The sequence below is a fragment of the Geospiza fortis genome, unplaced genomic scaffold, assembly GCF_000277835.1.
Source record: "Geospiza fortis unplaced genomic scaffold, GeoFor_1.0 scaffold23, whole genome shotgun sequence".
Classification (NCBI taxonomy): Eukaryota; Metazoa; Chordata; class Aves; order Passeriformes; family Thraupidae; genus Geospiza; species Geospiza fortis.
This window is the reverse complement of record NW_005054303.1, coordinates 1,757,169-1,778,583: the sequence shown is the minus strand read 5'-3', so window position 1 is coordinate 1,778,583 and position 21,415 is coordinate 1,757,169. Positions and strand designations below refer to the sequence as shown.

Here is a 21,415-nt window from a genome sequence, read left to right as displayed (position 1 = left end):
CAGGGTGGAGAGAATCCCAGTAAACATCTCATCTGTTCTGCTAAACCCATGTCTTTGAGTGCCTTTACCATCGACTGGGGAGTAAGCAGGTAGCTTGTGATCTTCTGCCTGAAGCTGATCTGTTTCAAGCAAGACATTAGGTGAAGGCTATTTGGAGCTTTTCTAGTCACTGGTACCATATTTTTAGTGGGAATAGCTCTTCCTTGTTTTCTGACAAGTTAACCATCTTAGACACCACAAGTCAACACAGCCTGTTCTTGGTTGAACTGGTAAAATAGAAAGCACTAAACAAAGACAAAAAGTGATCACAGTCACTACAGATGTCCAAGATGCCCTGATCCAGTCTTGCTGCTGAGCACTACTCTGGCCTTAGGCATATTTACCTTACAAAAGTATCCTTACAAAAGGATACTTTCCTGCTGATATGAAGCTTGAAAAGACAGGAGAGGCCAAGTCCACACTTATGGTCTTACATTCCTATAACCAGACGTGGATACACACAAGAAGGAACCCATCTGGAAGACAGGCGACACGAGTGGTTTTTTAAAATAGACAAACATATTCTAATTTAATCAGGTATTGAAGCAGAAAAATTTTACCAGCTCTTATGATTAGCCACATTGTATGGTAAAATGAGTCAGGAATGAGAGAAAATAGCACTTCTGAATTCTGCAATCTCATATTGTTTTCCTTTGATATAGCAGTGTAGCACTGTTTTTTTTTAACATAAAACTCATTCAAACCCTAATAGCATAATAGTTCTTGGAGGTCTTAGGAAATAAGCACAAAATAATTAATCAGAAGATTTCTATTATGTTGCTTTGTCATAAAAAAAAAAAAAAAACAACAACAAAAACACCTTTTCACTTCTTTTCTCCCTTGGACTCTTATTTTTCTTTAATACTCACATGTTTCTTTCCCACTAACAAGGAACTTTTGTAGCTAAAGTAGAACTGAAATAGGCAGCAATGAATAGGAATTACTCAAAAGCACAAGGATTTAAAAAATGCTTCCATAGCAAAGGAGGAGGTCAGGACATAACAGTGATTTCCACTTGAAGGCAGTAGCAGACAGAAATAAAAGATGAGGTGTTGATACAGCCAACCTCCAGCAGCCAAGACCTTTTGTTCTTTGTCCACGCAGTATCTGTGAAGAATGATGAAGGCTATGCTCCCACTGTGCTTGCTGGGGGCCATGCTTCACCTCAGTGCCCACAGTCTGACCCAGACTGATCACCACACCGACCAGCCTGAGGCAACTGACCCCCAGGAGCTGTATTCTCTTGAGGCAGATCCACTTGAGTCCTGCCAAAGGATAATCCCAAGCAATACAGACTTTGCCTTTCAGTTTTACAGGCAAGCAACCACTCAAGAGCCTGACAAGAACGTTTTCTTTTCCCCAGTCAGCATCTCTGCTGCCCTTGCCCTCATGGCCCTGGGCTCCCGAGGCAGCAGCCAGGCTCAGCTGCTGGAGGGACTGGCCTTTAACCTCACCACCATCCAGAAGCAGGAGATACACCATGGCTTTGGTCAGCTCCTCCGCCTGCTGAGCCGCCCTGGCAGCCAGGTGCAGCTGAGCATGGGCAGCACCCTGTTCATGGACAAACACCTGAAGCCAATGAAAAGCTTTCTGAGGGACATCAAAAAACTGTACAGAGGAAAAGCTGTCTCCAGTAGCTTCCAGAATTCCACTCAAGCTAAAAAAGAGATCAATGATTATGTAAAGAATAAAACCCATGGGAATATAAATCAAATACTTGAGGACCTTGATCCAAACACTCTGATGGTAATTGTTAACTACATTTATTTCAAAGGTAAGTTACATAGATGCTATTTACTGCATCTGTTTTGTGCTGTTTCACCTGATGTAAAACAAGTACACCAAGTTATTTCTGGATAATTTTTAAATGAATGTGTTTAGATGAGACTATTATTTAAAAAAAAATTGAAAGTTTTCCACTCTGAAACTTCTTCTACATCTAAATTTTTCTAGCATATATTTAGACTTCTAAGCATAAAAGTTCATTTACTCGCAATATTCAGGTTCAGGGAATTGCCAGAGCACAACAGATTCGTGCACTGTTAAATTATCCTGTCAGACTTCATCTACTTATGATTTAAAAAAAAAATGTTTTCACATTGTATGTGTGAAATAGAAAACTAAAATCTGAAGATGATGCTTAACAAAAATTGCCAAAAACTTTAATTTACTTACAGTCCATGACCATTACATGGGTAGGTACCTCTGGAGTTGGAGTCCAAATGTTCTACACCTTGTTATCATATTACACACATCCCAAGAGGTATTTGAATGAATTGCTTTGGAAATTATTAACTTCTTCTAGGGTGTTCATTTGTAGCAGTATGCAGGACATACATGGATCTTCCCACCCAGAAAGGAATATTTTGAAATTATGAACTTTTAGCAAAATAACAAATATTTTATTTCATATACTTTATAAATTTGGGTGACCTAATCTCAGGTTTCCTAGTCTGAGCACCATACCACAGTAAATTTCTTTCTTGGAGGGCAAGGGAGAAGGCTTAAACTTATAAAGTAACCAGAATATTGTGGAGTTTACATTCCATTATTTATTTTTTAGATTAGGCTATTTCTATTCAACATTAAAAAAAAAAAGCCAAAAAAACATACTTACAGAATGGCAAGCTATAATCCCAGTCTATTTGTTTAGTGAATGACCTTTTTTATTACACTATAAAATATCATAGCAAATTCAGTTGAATAAACATACAGAGAAAAGCTTTTTGAAGACTAGAGACCTTGAGGGCCTATTCCATTTACCATACTGCAGTCATGTTCAGGTCCAAAAGTTTGTGCTTCTCTAGCATGTGAGCTTTTCCTTAGTGCTACAAGATGAAAAATATATAAAAAATCATGTGAAGAGCATAACATGCTACCTTTTAAAAGTTAGACATCTGCTGTGAAACTTGCTTTACAAGCAATATTTGAAAACAGCAAATCCCTGGATTCTGGTCAGTTTTCATTTGCTTTAAATAAAACATAAGGGAATATGATGAAGTTACTTCATTTAATTTATCTGACTTAGAAAGATTGTGTGCAAGTCCATACAAAATTTAACCTGTGGTATTTAATTGTTACAGAGAATAAGATATTTAATGAACTTTGAATACTTTTTATGTCCAAGTGTAAATATTCAGATATGGTTTTATTTATTGTACAATTATCTGGACAATAGTAGTATATCCTGACTGAAATAAGTATTCAACTCCATTCTTTCTCTTTTGTTTTTAAGCTTACTGGGAAAATCCCTTCAATATTAAGGGGACTCACAAGGACTTTTTCCATGTGAATGCAAAGACCTCAGTTGAAGTGGAGATGATGACTCGAGATGGATTTTATAAAGCATACTCTGACAGGAAGCTGTCCTGCAAGGTGGTGCAGATTCCTTACAAGGGAGATGTTACAGCATTCTTTATCCTGCCCAATAAAGGAAAATTGAAACAGTTGGAACATGCCCTGACAAAAAGCACTCTTTCTAAATGGGAAAGATCTCTTCAAAGATGGTAAATATAGAATTTTGATTTGATGATTTGAGGTAGTCAGAACCTGAAGTCTGAATGCTATGGTCAGGTTTTACAGTTTCTGTCTTGTATTTTTGACGGGAGGTTTAAACAACAGAAGAAGTATGAAGGATCAGACCAAATTATTTGATATTTTCAGCAAAAATTAGCATTGCTTTGTGATGAGAGATCTCTGAGGTGGGAAATTTAATTCTTTTTCCCCCATACATTTTTTTAGTTGATGCTAAGTACCACCATTTCCCTTGTCTCAGGCAAAATATTTTGAGTGGCAATACTGTGAGATAGCTATCAGATCCCCCAGAGGGAATGGGGTGTGAATTCCATAAGCAGAACCTTCAAGGTTAGAAAAAGAAACTTTGTCCCAAAAATGCTGGCAGCACTACCTTTTACTGTTTCATAAAGTGACTGTGTTGCAGAATCATAAAAGAAATATGAACTGATGTCTTTCTCCTTCCATACTGTTCTATCCTCCAGACCAGCACCTTCTTGCCATGTTTCTTAGATGAAAAGACTATCATTCTAGCACAGAAGAACCACAATCAAGTTAGAAATCTTCAGTCCAAGGCATTATCTGATTGCAATAACTACCATAATTTACGTTTGGATTGACAGGAGGATGGAACTGCATATTCCAAAACTTTCCATTTCAGGCACCTATGACTTAAAGAGAATCTTAATGAATCTGGGTGTAACTGATGTGTTTTCTAATCGGGCTAATCTGTCTGGAATCACAGGAAACCCTGACGTGAAGGTTTCAAAAGTAAGTTTATCAGCAGAAACAACCATCTATGGTTTCCTTAACACCCAATTGCCTTACCCTAAGTTCATCTGTGAAATTTTACTTATTGCTAGGGCTGGCTGATACTCTGAAATAGAACATTTAGCTGATAAAGTCCCTTTAAACTCTCTCAGACTTCTTCAAGATCTAGAGATAAGGATATTTTCTTTTGTCTGACAAGCAAAGGTGGAGAGTAGATGGAGGGATGGGTTTAGCATTTAACCAGGAAACTAAAGACAGCATATTTTCTGCATGTAGAAGAAGTGCCTATGGGTAACTAGGGGTAGTGCATGTCTTGCATCAGCACACTGACAGAAAAAGTGGCCTTTTTCTGACATGCATTCTACAATTTTAAAGGATTTAGAAATTGCTGTTACTATTGAAGGCTCTGTTGAGTGCTAAAAACATAAAATGGACCAGACTTGAGGAAAGCATCGCATTTACTGAAAATAATATGAAGATAAAAACTAGCATTTTTACAGCCATTCTGAAAACATGACATACAATTTTCTAGCATTTTGGGGCTAGTAAAAGAAAAAGATTAAAAATGCCCAAAAATAATTTAACAAAAAAATTGGTAGCAGTGTTGAATTCCTGGTTAAACTGTGTGCAAGTGCTGTTAGGAATACTTACAGAACAGTTCTGGAACCCTATTTCCTTTCCCTTTGAAACTGACATTCCCTATGAGTTTGCTTGGTTATTTTACTTTCAATTAATTCCACAAGGTGTGCAGTTGCTAAGGTCTGCATTGATGCACTTGTGATGAGGAACACTGAATGTGTAAATAGTTGCTTATTGAGAGAACATTGCTAAAAACCACACAATGGGCTGTAGTGCCCTTCTTCCTGGTTCCTGGCTCACCAGCAATTTTTGTGAAAGGCAGTAGTTGAATTAACTTTGTGTTAATTTGAACAATTTCACATCACATCTTCCACATACATTAATTCCGCTGTATTTTATTGTAGGCTACTCACAAGGCCCTGCTGAAGATCCATGAGAATGGCACAGAGGCTGCAGCAGCCAGCAGCATAGATTTTCTTCCTCATTCTGCTCCTCCCATTGTTAAATTCAATCATCCATTCTTGTTGTTGATTGTTGATCACTATACTCAGAGCATCCTCTTCATGGGAAAAATTGTAAACCCAACTGAAAAATGACTGGTCAGCGGCTGGTCTTATTGTTTTGAATTGCATTTTATGGAATTATTGCCCATTGTGATTAAAATTATATCCCAACTGTTATTAACAATTTTCTTTTTCCAAATAAATCAGGAAAGAGTGCAGTATTTCTTAGAAACTTTTTTTTGCTTCGTCCATCCATAGAAAATAACCAGTGCGATATACCTATTAGTGAATTGTGAAGAATTTGATAAATCAGCCTTTTAGTGATCAGTGCCATCTTTGAAAAGCAAGGTAATATCCAGCTGAGAGTCTCAGCTGAAACACTATAAGTAAATAAAATTTGAGTGGATAATGAATTCTCTGCAAACTACAGGCTGGGTTCTGACATTGGTAGGGTTTCCAGTGGAAAGAAGGCATAGCTGCAAATTACACACTGGGAGAGTCAGTCACTTTAGACCAGGCCTAGGCACTTCCTTTGAAGGTCAAGTCTTATTCCATACTCTTCTTTAGGACATTCACAGCTGATGGCATCCACCCACATTGTGTTGGCTTCCTTGAGCTGGCCATTAATGTAACAAACTCTACACAAACATCCTACATGGAAGCAGTGCTGGGAAATGTTTTAGTTGGCTAGATATCCAAGAGTTTCTACTGGCATTGCATTATAGATTTAATCTTGTGTTTCTTGTAAATAGAAGTCCCTTTTGGATGTTCAAAATGGACAGTATGTGAACACCTGGAAGGGGAAAAACAAACAGTGAGATTAATCCTATCTCCAGAGTTTACATCTATGGTGGTAAATAAAGAGCTCTAAGATCTGTTCTCTAACCATGAGGTCAGAGGTTCATCACAGGTTGTATCCACATTGCTTAATTCTGACCCTGCAAGTCGTCCCATCTACTTATTGGAAATGGCCCTTGGCCTGTGCTAGCTCCAAACACATGCTTAGCACTTGTTTGGAAGAATCACATGGTGGCATGTGTCTGAAACTGTTCTAAAAGTATAAGAATGTGTCTGCAGGCTGAAGGCCAGGTCTGTTCCCCAGAGCTGCTCTGTGTACTGCGACAAATGGAGCCAGAGTGAACAACAGAGGAGAAGGAAAGTGTCCCTTCATCACTCAGCCCTCCAAGCCCCCCTCTGCGGCAATTTGCATTTTTTTAATAACACTAAGTCCCAGGTGATGCTGATAGGCCTTCACAACTACTTCTCAGAAATGAGGGAACTGGAGACCCTGATGTGGAATAAGATTTGGCAGTTCAATAAATGCCCTTCAAAACTACATCAAGTCACAGACTGTGAGGCTCCCACATACTTAGCACAGATGTGTTTGGGTGGTCTCTCTTGATTAGTCCTGTGCATTGGCTGTAATTGTCTATGCTTATTTTCACAGTAAATGTGAGTGCTTATTTTCAAAAGGCTGCTCCTCATTAAGGATTTGTGCTGTTCCTCAGATGATACTGCAACGCTTTGATGATGCAGTTACCAGAAATACTTCAAAGCTGAGCACACAGAAACTACCATGAAGCATAAAATATGAAAGCTTAATTCTCTTATGTTGTAGCATAAATGAACTCAAATGCAATTTAAAATGTGATACAACTTACTGTGGAAACATAGGCATTGTCCATCATCTATATCCCCTTTCCTCCTTAAAAATATTGAAACCAAGATTTTTGTCATGATCCAGAAAGTCTGTCACTAGTTCAAGGACCCAGCTGCTTGCAAAGTGTGGCCTGATGCTGCAAACTGGAACAAGCTGGCAGAAAAAGGCCATTGGAGAGTCCCCCTTGGCAGGTGGACCCCTTGTTGAGAAAGGCTCAGCACCCAAGGCCAACATCATGCAGCTATCCTTCCAACAACTGTGCAGGGGCAGGCAGAGAGAGCAGGCAGAGATGGAGGTGACAAAGAGCATGGCTCCCCACTCCTCAGAGCTGGCAGTGATGTTAAAGCAGAGCACGACTGCAGCAATACTACTGCCAAATTAGTGCTGAGCCCGAGAGATATAATCAAATCCTAGGTGATCAATTCATTCTCAAAGACAGTGCCAGACCAAAGGGAAACTCATATTTTTTGATTGCTAAAAATGTTTAGAAGTTATTTTACTGACAAATCAGAATGACGAATGTGGCTATAACCCGATAAAGTAATAACTACAGAAGTTCTCAAAGGGGCAGATGGATGAATTTAGGAGTTGTTTTTGGCATGGTACCCAGATATGAAATCTATTTACAATTTTGCTTTATCCATGACTGCATGAATTGCTCCTTTGCTGCATGTGAGCCTGTTGTCCTTAACTGTGAACAGCTCAGTGGCCACAAGCAGAGTAAGAAAACTAAGCTCCACAGGAAGAGAAGGCCCACAGTGGAGATCCTTTTGGGTGCTGCCAATGGATACTCCTCAGAAACACACACTCTTCCTTACAGTTTTACAGGCAACTGACTGCCCAAGAACCTGGAAAGTTTCTTCTCCCTGCTCAGCTTCTCTGCTGCTTTTGCTCTGCTCTCCCTGGTCCCTGGAGCCACCAGTCAGGCTCAGGGGCTGGAAGGGATGGCCTTTGACCTGACTGGCACTCAGGAGGGCACAACAATTTTCATTTTCTGTCATTTATTTTAATTCTGGGAGTTATACATGCCATTCCCTAAGTTCTTGTACCACTGCCATTAATTCAGGGTTTTGGTCTGTAGTCCTAACTACTTGAGTTTGATGTATCTTTTGAAAAGAGAAATTCAAGCTAAGATACATTTTGAGAGCAAAATTTTGGTCTTGAATTCTACTTATTTTTACCCCTGTTTTATTTGAGTGGTTTTTATAAAACTTCTAACAACTAGTTTTGAAATCTTTGGTGGTGTCAGGTATGTCTACAACTCTACTATCTGGGAACTTAATGGAAAACATATCAGGAAAATCTGAGATGAGCTGTCAGTGACAGATTACCCATATTGAGCATTACAGTGCTGGCTGATTGACTTCAATGGAAATCACATCAGGCCCTAAATGCTTGTATGCTCTTGGAAACATTTTTTCATTCAATGCCAGGAGATTAAGTACAGACAAAGTAGAAAATATAAAATATTATTTTCTGAACACTGATGAAATAATCATCTGAGATAAAATGTCTGTTATGAGTAAAGGAATCACACCTGATAAACAAAGGGATTTTATTTTCTTGTGAGATATAGCACAGAAGGAAAAAATAGAGCATTTGGTTCTGCTTATACAGCTTTCTTCTAGCAGACTATGAGTTTATATGAAAATTTAATTCAAAGATTCCTACTGCATTGGTGAAAAAAGCTGAAAACAAAGTAGGAAAGGTCCAGTTTCCTTTCCCAGTTCTGTCACAGACTTTTGCTTCGCCTTCAGCTTTTTTTTTCTTTCTGTCAGTCATGCTGGTTTTTTAAATGGGAGCCTAAAGCACTTTAATTATTTGAGGAGAAAAGGATTAAACATTTGTAAGACATGGAGAGTACATTTGGGATGCCCTCTACAGAAAAAGATAAAATTACTGAAAGGAGTTATTTTTATTCTACTTATACCAGTTTTGCAATGACACCAATCTCCAGATTTTAATGGAGTTACATATATCAAGAAGTCAATTTAGATGAACTTTTGTAGACATACCTTGAATAATACATCTTTATAGGGAAACAAGAAATGGCTGCATGAGGACTTATCATGCAATGTACATATTTATCTCGCTGAACGTTTGTTTTTACAGTCAGAAATCCTTTGCCTGGGAAAGCCCTCAAATATAACATGCAAAGCCAGAATATAATAATCAGATGACCAAGCAGCAAGTGAAATATGATAATCTGATGACCAGGGAGCAACAGAAATAAGTTAATGATATGGGATGAAACTGCTCCTATAAGGAAGAACCAAGACACATTGCATAACTGAGCAGAGTCAGAGAGAGCAGAGAGAGAGATAATGAAATTATTCCTTAATTCCTTCCATATAGACCATTATCAGGCCAATGGGAGAAGCATGTTTCTCAGTCCTTTATATGACTGCCCTGGTTCCTAGAGAAAGAGTCCCCCTGTCCCAGCCACCACTTAGCTCAAAGCATTCAGGAACTCCACACTCTCTTCAGGGCAATTCCCTTGGATGGCTTTCCTTTCACAAAACTACTCAAAATTTCTAGTTTGGCCTTGCATATTCTCATGTTCTGGGGACACAGCCATTTTCAACAACAGGAATGTGCAGCGAAGTAACAAAATGCTTTCCTCTCCCTGTGTTTTTCCTGGCTGACATGCAGATGATACCTATGTGTGATAATTCACCCTCATTTTCCATTGCCTTCAACAGAAGCAACATATATTATCTGAGAGTCTCTATTTCTGGCACCTAGGATCCAAGGCAGATTTCCAAAGAACTGGGCGTGACTGATGGACTCGTTAACCATGCTGATCTGTCTGGACTTGCTGGGAAGCTGATTCTTTGAAAATGGTCATCTGTGGGTCTGCTGTAACTGCTGGTCTTAACCTTGTCTAGGAAGACACTTGGGCCAGGGTCAGAGGATCTGGTGTTGGGAGTTGTGAGCAGGGACAGAAGCAACTTTCCACTCTTGCCCTGACATGCTGAGTGCTGCTGCATCTCCTGGGAGAAAGGAGAGGAATCACTGCAGCAGCTTTGCTGTTCCCAGAAATCCTTCTCAAGAAACACTGCCATCCTTCATATGGTTAGCCAAGCACTAGGACTGGGCTGAAAGATTAATGCTATCTATGTAGGCAGGCCTAGGCTTGAGAGAAATATCTTGGCTTTGCTACAGTTAAGCAACAGCATACTTGCTGCTCCTGAGACTTGGTCATTTTACATAATACTGCAATAAACTTTCTGGGTACTTGCACATATCATGAAAAAAACCCTCTATGTGGGAATATATTCCGACCAACCTGCCTCTGTCTTGTAAGAGAGAGCAGTTACGTAGCAATAACAATAATGGTTGATTCCTATGTGTAGATAAATTGTAAGTTTACCTGGGGCAAAATCATGTACATTTAATGGAAATAATTAGTCATTGCTAATTAGGATAAGTGCCATGCACCTCATCCTTAAATAACCTTCTAAATAGCTAAATTGTGCCTGTTTCAGCTTCCTCTGAGAGGGATCCCAGTGTAAGATATGTATGATATGTATGTAATTCATGCTTATCCTATGCACAAGGGGTTAAGGTCTTCTCTCTTCTCCCCATTAACATTTTGCTGTGGAAAACTTTGCCCATTTCATTCTTTCATTTGTTTTCTTATTTCAGTTATTTTTCAAGCTATGCTATGCTTTGCTTTTCACTTTCGTAGTTTCTAAAATATTCATCAATTGTCCTTCAAAAAGCTAACCAATGTTGTGAGGCCATCAAATAATGCCATTTAGGGCAGGGCAGGGCAGAGCTGTACCTGAACAAACTTGCTGCTGCCTTGGGTACTTAATTAGATGGCATTGTTGCATCAGGATATCCTGTACAGAAAGTTCAGTGGGACAGAGCATCCATGCTCTTGGCATTTTCTTAGCTTTCCAGTTCTTCTCATGTTCCGTTTTCAGGAACTGATTTACCACGGTTACTGGTAAAGCTTTTTTACGTACAGTTTAGCTTGAGCCAAGAGTAGCAAAGTCTGGTCTTTCTCTCCCTTTAGAGCACTAAGTGCTGGCATCATTCTGGCTGTGTGATGGGAAAAAGACTTTAAATATTTGATATCCAAAAAAAAGTTGTTTACTTAATCTTTGCTTTGCAAATAACTCTTATTTGCCCTGTTTAATCTTTACCAGTGGACATTAACTTAATACTAGAAAGCAAATGAATGAGGGAAGAAGCACTGTGAAAGAAAAGTCCAGCACAGTAAGTACCATACCATACTTTCTTAAGTCTTTGTTTGATATCCAAAAAAAAGTTGTTTACTTAATCTTTGCTTTGCAAATAACTCTTATTTGCCCTGTTTAATCTTTACCAGTGGACATTAACTTAATACTAGAAAGCAAATGAATGAGGGAAGAAGCACTGTGAAAGAAAAGTCCAGCACAGTAAGTACCGTACCATACCATACTTTCTTAGAAGTCTTTGAATTTATGTTCTGTGTTATCCCTGCTATTTATTGCTGAGATTAATTTGTTTTGTACAGTAACTGGGAATTACTTTAGCTTCTGGAAGCATTTTCTGAATGTTTGAAACAAAATTCATTCCGTGATCCAGCTCCTAGCTATAGTGACAGGATGACAGGGATTTGAAGTCCAAAATGAATATCCAACAATCAGTACCAAGACAAAGAACAAAACCTTGTCTCTGCTTCTAGAGGAATAAATTTAGTTGAAATCTCAATGTCCCAACTATTCCAGGCAGATGCTAATGTGAGTAGCTTCATTTCTGTCTAATGTGCCTAAAGACCAGGCTACTTGCAGTCAGGTGGCCTGGAAGAGAAATCAGTCTCTCTTAAAGGCAGATTTGGGGAATTATGAAATGAATTGTTACCAGAACAAAATGAATTATCAAGAGTTAGAATGCCTTTTTTTTTTCCCGAGTCAGTGTTTATACACAGCATTTTAGACATGCTGAGCATAGCTCCCACACTCGGCACTTCAACAGCTTATATCTCCACTTTTCCATAATGGACATCCAGAAAAGGGGGAACCTAGAAATAACAACTCCCCATAATAACTCTGGTGCATCACCTGAACCTGGCATTAGACACACAGTCTGGGGAAGATTCTGGGCAGAATCTCATTCTCCAGGATAAGTATACAGCTGCTATGAACAGTATTCAGACCATCTGTTTCCCTGAGGGCCACTGCTTGCTTCATGGGTTTGAGTTTCTGTTATTTGAGATAATTTAGATGAGCCACTATAAGGAGAGCATTCTTCTCCAATATGTCACAGGATTCTTCCCCCAGAAGGACAGAAGAGAGATTGTGGGATTTATGTAGAATTTGCTTATGTCAGTTGAAGGAAAGGGAAAGGTTGTCAAATTACATATACAATGTAATACAAGGCAGATTCCACTGTAGCTTTTCTTAAGCTCTTGAGTCTTGAGCTTTGCAACTTTATGGATAGCTTATGTGCAAAATAGAGTGTCAAAAAACTTTCTCAATTTAGCCTCAATTTGCTGAAACACTTAAGGTAAAATCTTGAAATAATACAGGTCTTGAGTCAGAGCTGTTATATAAGAGGCAGAAATATATAAACAGTTTAAGAGCTGAGCATTTAGGTGGATTTTATACACTGCTATAACTATCTCTGCAATGCTTGAAAACCAGAGTCATAACAAGACCATGGGTACTACAGAAACATATCAGCAAAAGTTGGTCCCTCTGCCAAAGTACTCACCAGACAGATGGGCGCAAATACATGAACTCATCCATGTATCCTAAGGCACTTAGGAATCCACTGAGGTCATGCTGGTCAGAAACAAGAACTATTTCATACATAATAACTCAGGAAAGCTGATTCTTCCCTGGTAATACCACATTATTTTCTTATTTCCTTTGCTCCTTGGTCACAAACTAAGAGAACTGACTAGAAATAAACTGTAGGCCAAGTACAAGAGTATTTCCAAAAAGAATAGTAGTTCTAATGACTGACATCTGAAAATCAGTATCTAGAATACAAAATCTTTTTCATCCAGTAAAGAAAAGCTTCTTTAGATCTAAAAGTTGCTCTGTTCTTTCTTAACAGAACTGTTCAGGACAATGAAGTCTGCACTGTATTTGTGTTTGCTGCTTCTTGGACTTCAAGTCCAGGGTCAACAGCAGGTACAACAAGTACTAGGTCCAGAAGACCAGTCCCAGGCTGATTATGAAAACTTGCCTCATGTCAAGCTTGCCCCTAGCAATGCTGACTTTGCATTTAAGCTTTACAAGCAGATTAGAGATGAGTTGGGCAACGGGAACATTTTCTTCTCTCCTTTGAGTATCTCCACTGCCTTTGCAATGCTCACCCTGGGGGCCAGATCAAACACGCTCAGAGAGCTGCAGAAAGGCCTCAGCTTCAACCTGACACAGATGGAGGAGCAGGAGATTCATGAGGGATTTCAGCGCATCCTCCAGCTGCTGAATGACCCTCACCGAGAAGACCAGCTGAACATGGGCAATGCCCTGTTCATAGATAACCAAGTGGAATTGCTTCAAAACTTTTTGGATCCTGTCACAAATTTTTATTACACTGAACCTGTTTCTAGTAACTTCCAGAATCTTCCACAGGCTATAAAGGAAATCAATATGTATGTGGAAACAAAAACACATGGCAAAATTGTTGATTTAGTCAAGAGTCTTGATTCAGAAACTCTGATGGTTCTCATTAACTACGTTTTCTTTAGAGGTGAGTGACAGACATGGGTACCAGCTATACAAATAAGCTCTGGAAGTTCTAAGAAACAAAACTTTTTCACACTGTGAACACATCTTATAATCTAATTTAAAATGCATCTTTCTGTTTTTAAATTACACAGGAAAATAGGTATGACAGGTAAGACAGGTATGAAGAATCATTTTCTATATGAGAAATTTTTAAAAAATGAAAAAATAACAGAACCAGCAGAAGTACTGATCAATGTCATATAAATTTTAACCCAGGTTCAGAGCTGAAGATATTCAGAACTTATGATCATTTGTTGAAAGGCACAGGTATTTGCTGTGCAGGACATGGTCAAACACAGATGACACTTGCATGAAAGGAATAAGCCTGAAGCTTGTATAGTTGCAGTCTTTGAAAGATTTACCGTTATCTGATCAGGCAAAGATGCATCTCTTTTCCACTGCAAGCTTCAACCTATACTTTTCTTGTGGGATTTTTATTAAACCCGTTGAAAAGAGGTGAAGCTTCTTTCCATGGCCAGGCAACAAGCATCCTTAAATTGAGATAGGCTTGTTGCTGTCTCTACAGCTCAACCATACTGTTTTAAGCATCAATTAATGTGACATACCTTTATTAGTCCCTTTGTTTTTTTTCAATTCTATACTCATTCTTTTTTTCAAAGGCTCCTGGGAAAGACCTTTCAACAGTTTAAGCACAAGAGATGATGACTTCTTTTTGGATGACAAGAATTCTGTTAAGGTCAAAATGATGCATCAAAACAAGGTCTTTAATGTCCACAGGGATGAGAAGTTGTCTTGCTGGGTAGTAGAAATCCCATACAAAGGAAATGTTACTGCATTGTTTGTTCTGCCCGATCAAGAGACAATGAAACAGGTGGAAGATGCTCTTCTAAAAGAAACGGTGTCTAATTGGTTGACAGCACTTGAAAAAAGGTAATATTTTAATTGTGGCTTTGTTTGAATATTGAATAGGCTAAAACTACTCATCCAGGAAAGGCAAAGCTTAGGATACCATGACGAGTTGCTAAATACAGCTCTGAGGAACAAGGACTACTCAGCTTCTTTAACTCACACAAGCTATCATGTGATTTCACACCAAAGGGGAACACTCTCAGCTCCCCCAGTCACAGCTCCCAGTTGTGAGGATCCTGCACACAGGTATATTGCCCTCAGGAACCTGCCTTCGGTTGCAGGAATCCAATTAAAAAGAAAATACTACTTCTTTTTCTCCAGTCTAGATGATACTTTCCAATCAGTCACTTTCATAAACCATCACTATCCCTGCACCACGGATCAGCCTGGTGGGACAGGTACCTCAGTTTCTGCTTCTCTAACATGAGATTTATCACTGTCTTAGAAAGCCAAGCCTTAGCTCCATGGGGATTTGGGATGGATATATAGCTGCAATAGATACTGCTTCAAGGGATCATGCAATAACAAACTCATATTTTTATTTATTTTTTGAAAAGAGAAATCTACTTGGATCTTCCAACTTTCTCTATCTCCGGCTCCTATGATGTTAAGAGCCTGTTTAAGAAAATGGGTGTGACAGAGGTGTTCAGTGATGACGCTGATCTCTCTGGAGTGGCAAAATATCATCTTCTGAAGGTTTCCAAAGTAAGTATGCAAGCAGGGAAGGTAATCAAGAGATTTTTCTGCTTTGTTTGTATGCAGGTTTAATCCTACAAAAAGGCTGATCCTACCCCTGGAGTGTAGTCATTGTTTAATGATAGTAATAAAGGAAGGAAAAGGTTATGGCTGCTGTTCCTACAGTTTAATATTAAATTGTTTAGTGCACAGTGATCCTACAAACTTAGCTGAAAGTCTCTGAAGAAGAAAACAACTAGAAAGCATAGCAGGAATAATTTCACAAAAAGCTGGTGCTAAAGAAGTAATGCATGGCAAGAATCATAGTTATAACATGAGTCTGTGAATAATCGTTCTTATACTATGTATAAACCTTTCATTATTATATTGTCTGAGCACTTCAGAATTTATATGGACAAGAGACTTGTGGGACAGGGATAACCCCATTTCACTAGCAAGAAATGAGAAAACAGACAAACAGAATGATTTCTCTAATGTCCCAAGGAGTATATGCCTTGTGTCATGAGGGAGGTGAGCCTTCCCTCCATCCTTCACTCGTGAGACTACCTCTGGAGTTCAACACATCCAGTTTGGGACACATGGACACCCTGGAGCAGAGTGAGTCCAGAGGAGGGTGAGCAGGATGGCTGTGTGGCTGGAGCACTGGATGGATGAGAAGAGGCTGGGAGAGTCAGAACTGCCAGCCACGAGAAGGGAGGGTGAACAGGGGGTTCTTAGCACTGCCTACAGATATTTATTAGAAAGGTAGAGACAAGATGGACACAGACTCTTTCTGTGGATGAACTGTGATACATCAAGGGATAACACACAAAAGATAGAAAATGGGATATTCTGATTGGGTTTTATGTAAAAAAATTCACCATGAGGGTGATCAAAAACTAGTATGGGTAACTTATGAAATTTCTGTCCTTTGAAATATTCAAATCCTGGCTGGATTAAATCCTGAGTAACCTCATCTGGTGTCAGAAGTGACACAGTGCAGGAGGGTTGGTGGCATTCAACAGCCTCTAGAGGTCCTTCCATCATATATTATTTGTGATTCCTCACATTCCTCCCTATGACACGTGGAAATACCTGGATTGTAGATATGGGATTGATGCCTGGAAAGCCAAGTAAATTGGTGAAGGGTAAGCAGAGACTCATGAGAGAAAATTATAGATGCATTGCAGACAATGAAGGAAGAAAACAGAGGGCTGTTCAAAACCAGTGAAATAGCGCATGTGAATTCCTAAACATGAATTTGCTACACCTACCACAGAAAGTCCTGAAAAATCTTATCTGTGAGCTGTGTTGCAGAAAGACACTCTATAAATCTTGTCACTATTGTTTTTGTGGAGAGAACCATTTTGCTTACACAGAAATTGATGGAAAATGAAAAATTTCTTCTTTTGTGTTCAATATTAAGGACAAAAATCTTACTCTGAGAAACAACAGAATAATAAATATCCTCTATGTTGCTCAGTCTCTGCAAGCAGGCATGTATGACTCTGACTGTTGAAGAAAACTTTTCCTGAACTCAGAGCAAACTTTTCTTCCCAGACTGGACACTAGTATTTTTTCACACAAGTTCTACATTAATTCTGTGTTTTCTTTTAAGAATTACCTTCTCCCATTGTTAAAGCAAGCAAATTTTCCCCCAGCTGCTTCTCTCTCTTCTGTGTATAAATTATAATCTCTGTTTCCTTGCAGGCAATTCACAAGGCCACAGTGGATGTCAGAGAGAATGGCACAGAGGCTGCTGCGGTGACTATGATAGAAATAGTACCACTGAGTCTACCATTTCCTCCTCCTCCTCACATCACCTTCAACAGGCCCTTCCTGATTATGATTATTGACAAAATCACTGATGGCCTGCTCTTCTTGGGGAAAATTGTCAACCCAACAGCTAAGGAAGACTAGGCCAGAGTACTTAAACTCTCCAGTGCAGAGAGGAGAGCTTGTGCACATCCCAGGAATTTCTTTGCAAAGTAGGACTAGACCCGATCTGATGCATAATTGACAAATAAAAAAATAAATCTTCTGTCAAGTTCTTGTTTACTTTAAAACAGACATTTGGGTGCAAACATTATTTTTACAAAATTACTCAGCCCAAGTAGGCAGCCATGGGATCTTGAACAGATATACATTTTCTGTGTAGTTATCATGGTGTCAGGGTTTTTTGTATGCAGATACAACTTCCTGTGCCTCCCTTTTCCAGTCCTCGCCTCACAACCTCTGTCCCTTTCAGTTGGGGAACACTTCTCTCTCTCCCTCTCATTCCACCATGAATCCCAGGAGAAGTCTCCTTCCTCTTTGAAGTCCTTCCATGGGAAAGGAAACAAAGACATAGAGCTTTTATACCTTTCCTCTCCTACGTGGTGGATGCTCCTTGATGAAGAATAATCCTTTTCCTTCTAGCTTGACAGCTGCCTTCTACCAGGTTCAAACCTTGCTCCCTTCTGCACTTCTCACTGCTTGCTCCAGAATAAGGGGCCCAACATTTCTGGCAAGGCAAGAATTTACCTTTTGTGTCAGTGAAAGCTGCACATCATTGCATAAATTATATCTTTAATGGTCTTGTGCATGCACAGTAACGCATGGGATCCCTAGGAGAACCAGATGTGGCAAAACCCATCCTCTGGTTCCAGAAACTGGTGACTGCATCTGGAGGTCACGTCTCTGTTGCCCACATGCCAGTTGATCATATTGAGCTTTACTTGCTTCAGCAAGCTCAGGCTGCTGAGTGCCTCCAAGAGGATTCTCTCCATTTAGCCGATGTTCAGGCTGCAGAAAGGTGACTTGGGCACCTTCCTGAGTACTGAGTAGGCAGAAGCCAACATTACCAACAGCGCCACATGAAGGGCAAGTCGTGCTGTAGCAGGTTAATTTCATTAACTGGCAATTAAAAATAGAGTAGGATAGTAGTAAAGGCATAGTAGAAAACACCTTCCCCCCAACCCCTTCCTTCTCCCAGGCTCAATTTCACTCCCAACTCTTCTACTCCTCTCTCTGAGTGGTGCAGGAGAGCAGACACAGGGCCAGAGGAGTTGAGGTCAGTTTATAATGCTTCATCTCTGCCACTCCTTCCTATTCCTGATCTTCCTTTGATCTTCCATCATGCTGGAGCATGATCTTCCATCATGCTCCAGCATGATGATAGTTGACAGTGCTTCAGGAACTGCTCTGGCATGGGTCTTTCCTGCAGGATCCAATCCATCAGGAACAGACTGCTCCACTGTGGTCTTTTCTCCACGGGGTTGCAGGTCCTGCCAGGACCCTGCTCCAGGGCAGGCTCTCCACGAGCTGCAACTTCTTCTCAGCCACATCCACTTGCTCTGGCATTGAATCCTCAAGCAGTGTGGGCTTCTGCTCCACCACAGTCCTCCATGGGCTGCCCTAGGGGCACAGTTGCCTCACCAGGGGCTTCTCCAGGGGCTGCAGGGAAATCTCTGCTCCAGAGTCTGAAGCACCTCCTGCCCCTTCTCCTGCATTGATCTGAATATCTGTGGGGCTGCTTCTCCATTTGTTATTTTAATGTGTTTTCCTTTTTCTCAAATGCATTCCCCAGAGGTGCCACTGTCTTGGCTGCAGGGCTCAGCTGTGTTGTGTGGTGGGTCTGTTGGAATGGGCTGGAACTGGTCATGTCCAGCACAGGATGATTTATTAAAAAAAAAATATGGATATTGATCTAGTACTGATATCCAGCTGTGATTGACAAAAACTCTCTAACAGTTTAAAGTTAGAAAGTGAATGTTTATTGTGACACCGGGCAGCATGCAGGATAGCTCCCAAATACACAGCACAATTTACAAGTGATTACAGAGCCCTTTTATCTATACAAGTATAGAATACCCAAAATACAAATACATATTCATAACTTTGGTATATCCCATTCCCCGCTTCGTATGGTAATTAGTTCAAAAGCTATTAAGCATGCATAGTTTGTTCCTTGAAATGGGTCCGTGGTCCCTTTTATGGGGAGGGGTCCCAAAATGAGGAAGTAAATGAAGTCTTCCTCGTTCTGACCTTTGTACCTTTTCAATGCAAATATGACAAATGAACCCTTGGTAGAACTCCCATTCCTTGTCTTCAATTGGTTTCAGAACAGAGGAGGCCTGCAATTGTCTTATGTTCCTAAAAGCTATTTATCAGTTTCTATATTCTTCATTATAAACCCAGCTAACAAACATTGTGCTGACAAGCAATCAATTATTAGTTAACTACTAACTCGTAACTACATCAAGGCCTGTCACAGACAACTTTTATGAAAAATCCTTTCCTTAGGATTTTTCCTCCTGAGAAGCTGAGAGGCCTCAAGAACAAAATGTAAACAATGGTTATCTGCTGCTGTAGAATGCAACAGGCAAATCTGTGATTAGTCTCATAGAGTTATTTCTAGTTAATGGCCAATCACAGTCAGCTAGCTTAAACTCTCTGTCTGAGACAGAAGCTTTTACCATTCCTTTCTATTCTTAGCTAGCCTTCTGATGAGAACCTTTTCTTCTATTCTTTTAGTATAGTTTTAATGTAATATATATAATAAAATAATAAATCAAGCCTTCTGAAACATGGAGTCAGATCTTTGTCTCTTCCCCAATCCAGGAACCCCTGTGAACACCATCAAAAAGGCCTACCCATTTATTTTAATTAACCCCAATAAAGCTTATCTCTAATTAAAATCTTAGCTCCTCTAAAATCTCTAAATGCCTTAAACTTTATGTCTCACAGTGTGGTCTTCTCTCCACGGGGTTGCAGGTCCTGCCAGGACCCTGCTCCAGGGCAAGCTCTCCACAAGCTGCAACTTCTTCTTGGCCACATCCACTTGCTCTGGAATGGAGCCCTCAGGCAGTGTGGGCTTCTGCTCCACCTCCAGTCCTGCATGGGCTGCCCTAGGGGCACAGCTGCCTCACCAGGGGCTTCTCCAGGGGCTTCTCCGGGGGCTACAGGGAAATCTCTGCTCTAGAGTCTGAAGCACCTCCTGCCCCTTCTCCTGCATTGATCCGGATGTCTGTGGGGCTGCTTCTCTCATTTGTTATTTTAGTCCTCCCTCTCACAGCTGCTGTGTTTTCCTTTTTCTCAAATGCATTCCCCAGAGGTGCCACCATCTTGGCTGCAGGGCTCAGCTGTGTTGTGTGGTGGGTCTGTTGGAGCTCTCTGGAATGGGCTGGAACTGGTCATGTCCAGCACAGGACAGCCCTGACCTCTCCTTACAGAGGCTGCCCTGCAGCCCTCTCCGCCAGCACCTCTGCACAACCACCAGATACACAGAACCCAGTCCTCAGCTGGGGTTCAGACTGGGTAATGACATTTAATGGATGGGTAGAACACTTTGATGGTGCTATTGAACTGCCACGAGCTCCTTCACAGTGTCCCCTCAGCATCAACAGCTGGAGGGCACTTCTCCAATACAGCCTGAGCTGAGCCTCAGGACAGCTCAGGACACTGCACTGGGTTTCCAGCCTCAGCTCTGCCCTCCTCCTTAGGAGGAGCTGGAATCAAAGAGTCCACTGAAGGGGCCTGGGGCTCCCTGACACTGCTGGAGGGCTTCAGCTTCTGTCTAGGCTGGGTCAGAGCTGCTAAATGCTTCTGCATTGTGGTTGAGTTTGGGAGAGCCCTGGCAGGTCATGTGGTGGAGACAAAACCATAGTGTGCATTTTTGCAGTGAGAGATAATAAAGCCTTTCATGTGAGCAAGCACAGACCTTTCCACAGTCCTGTGGGAAAAAAAAAACAAGGAACCTCTAGCCAACCTATTCACACAGACCTAGACTTGCTTAATGCAAAATATTTTCTCTATAATCATCCCCTTATATCCCCCATCTCCAGATTTTAAAGAAAGAAAACTAGCAATGCTCCATGGAAAATCTGAGTCAGCCATACCTGTCTAACGCATTTTCTCTCTCGGGAAAATAAAATCATTTCAGCATTGCTTGAAGGGGCAAACGTCTGCTGTTGGAGACAAGCCAAGGATTTCAGCTTTGCACAGGGCTGCCAAGCTACAAGTCTCTTCATCCACAGCTACTAATACAACTTGCTCAGTCATTGCTCCCCTGCTTTGGGAGTGCTGAGGTT

At 40.4% G+C, this 21,415-nt stretch overlaps 2 protein-coding genes across 2 annotated transcripts; both read left to right on the top strand.

The window, feature by feature from the left end:
• Nucleotides 1-1,155: 1,155 nt before the first annotated feature.
• LOC102041207 (alpha-1-antitrypsin-like) lies at nt 1,156-5,571 on the top strand. Its single transcript, XM_031066249.1, has 4 exons — nt 1,156-1,813; nt 3,275-3,545; nt 4,176-4,323; nt 5,307-5,571. The coding sequence occupies exons 1-4, from the start codon at nt 1,156-1,158 to the stop codon at nt 5,496-5,498; spliced, it is 1,269 nt and encodes a 422-aa protein (XP_030922109.1). The 3' UTR covers nt 5,499-5,571.
• A 5,873-nt stretch (nt 5,572-11,444) lies between these two features.
• On the top strand, nt 11,445-17,384 carry LOC102041039 (alpha-1-antitrypsin-like). Its single transcript, XM_031066298.1, has 5 exons — nt 11,445-11,474; nt 13,120-13,761; nt 14,420-14,690; nt 15,227-15,374; nt 17,055-17,384. The coding sequence occupies exons 2-5, from the start codon at nt 13,134-13,136 to the stop codon at nt 17,262-17,264; spliced, it is 1,257 nt and encodes a 418-aa protein (XP_030922158.1). The 5' UTR covers nt 11,445-11,474; nt 13,120-13,133; the 3' UTR covers nt 17,265-17,384.
• The last annotated feature ends 4,031 nt before the right edge of the window (nt 17,385-21,415 follow it).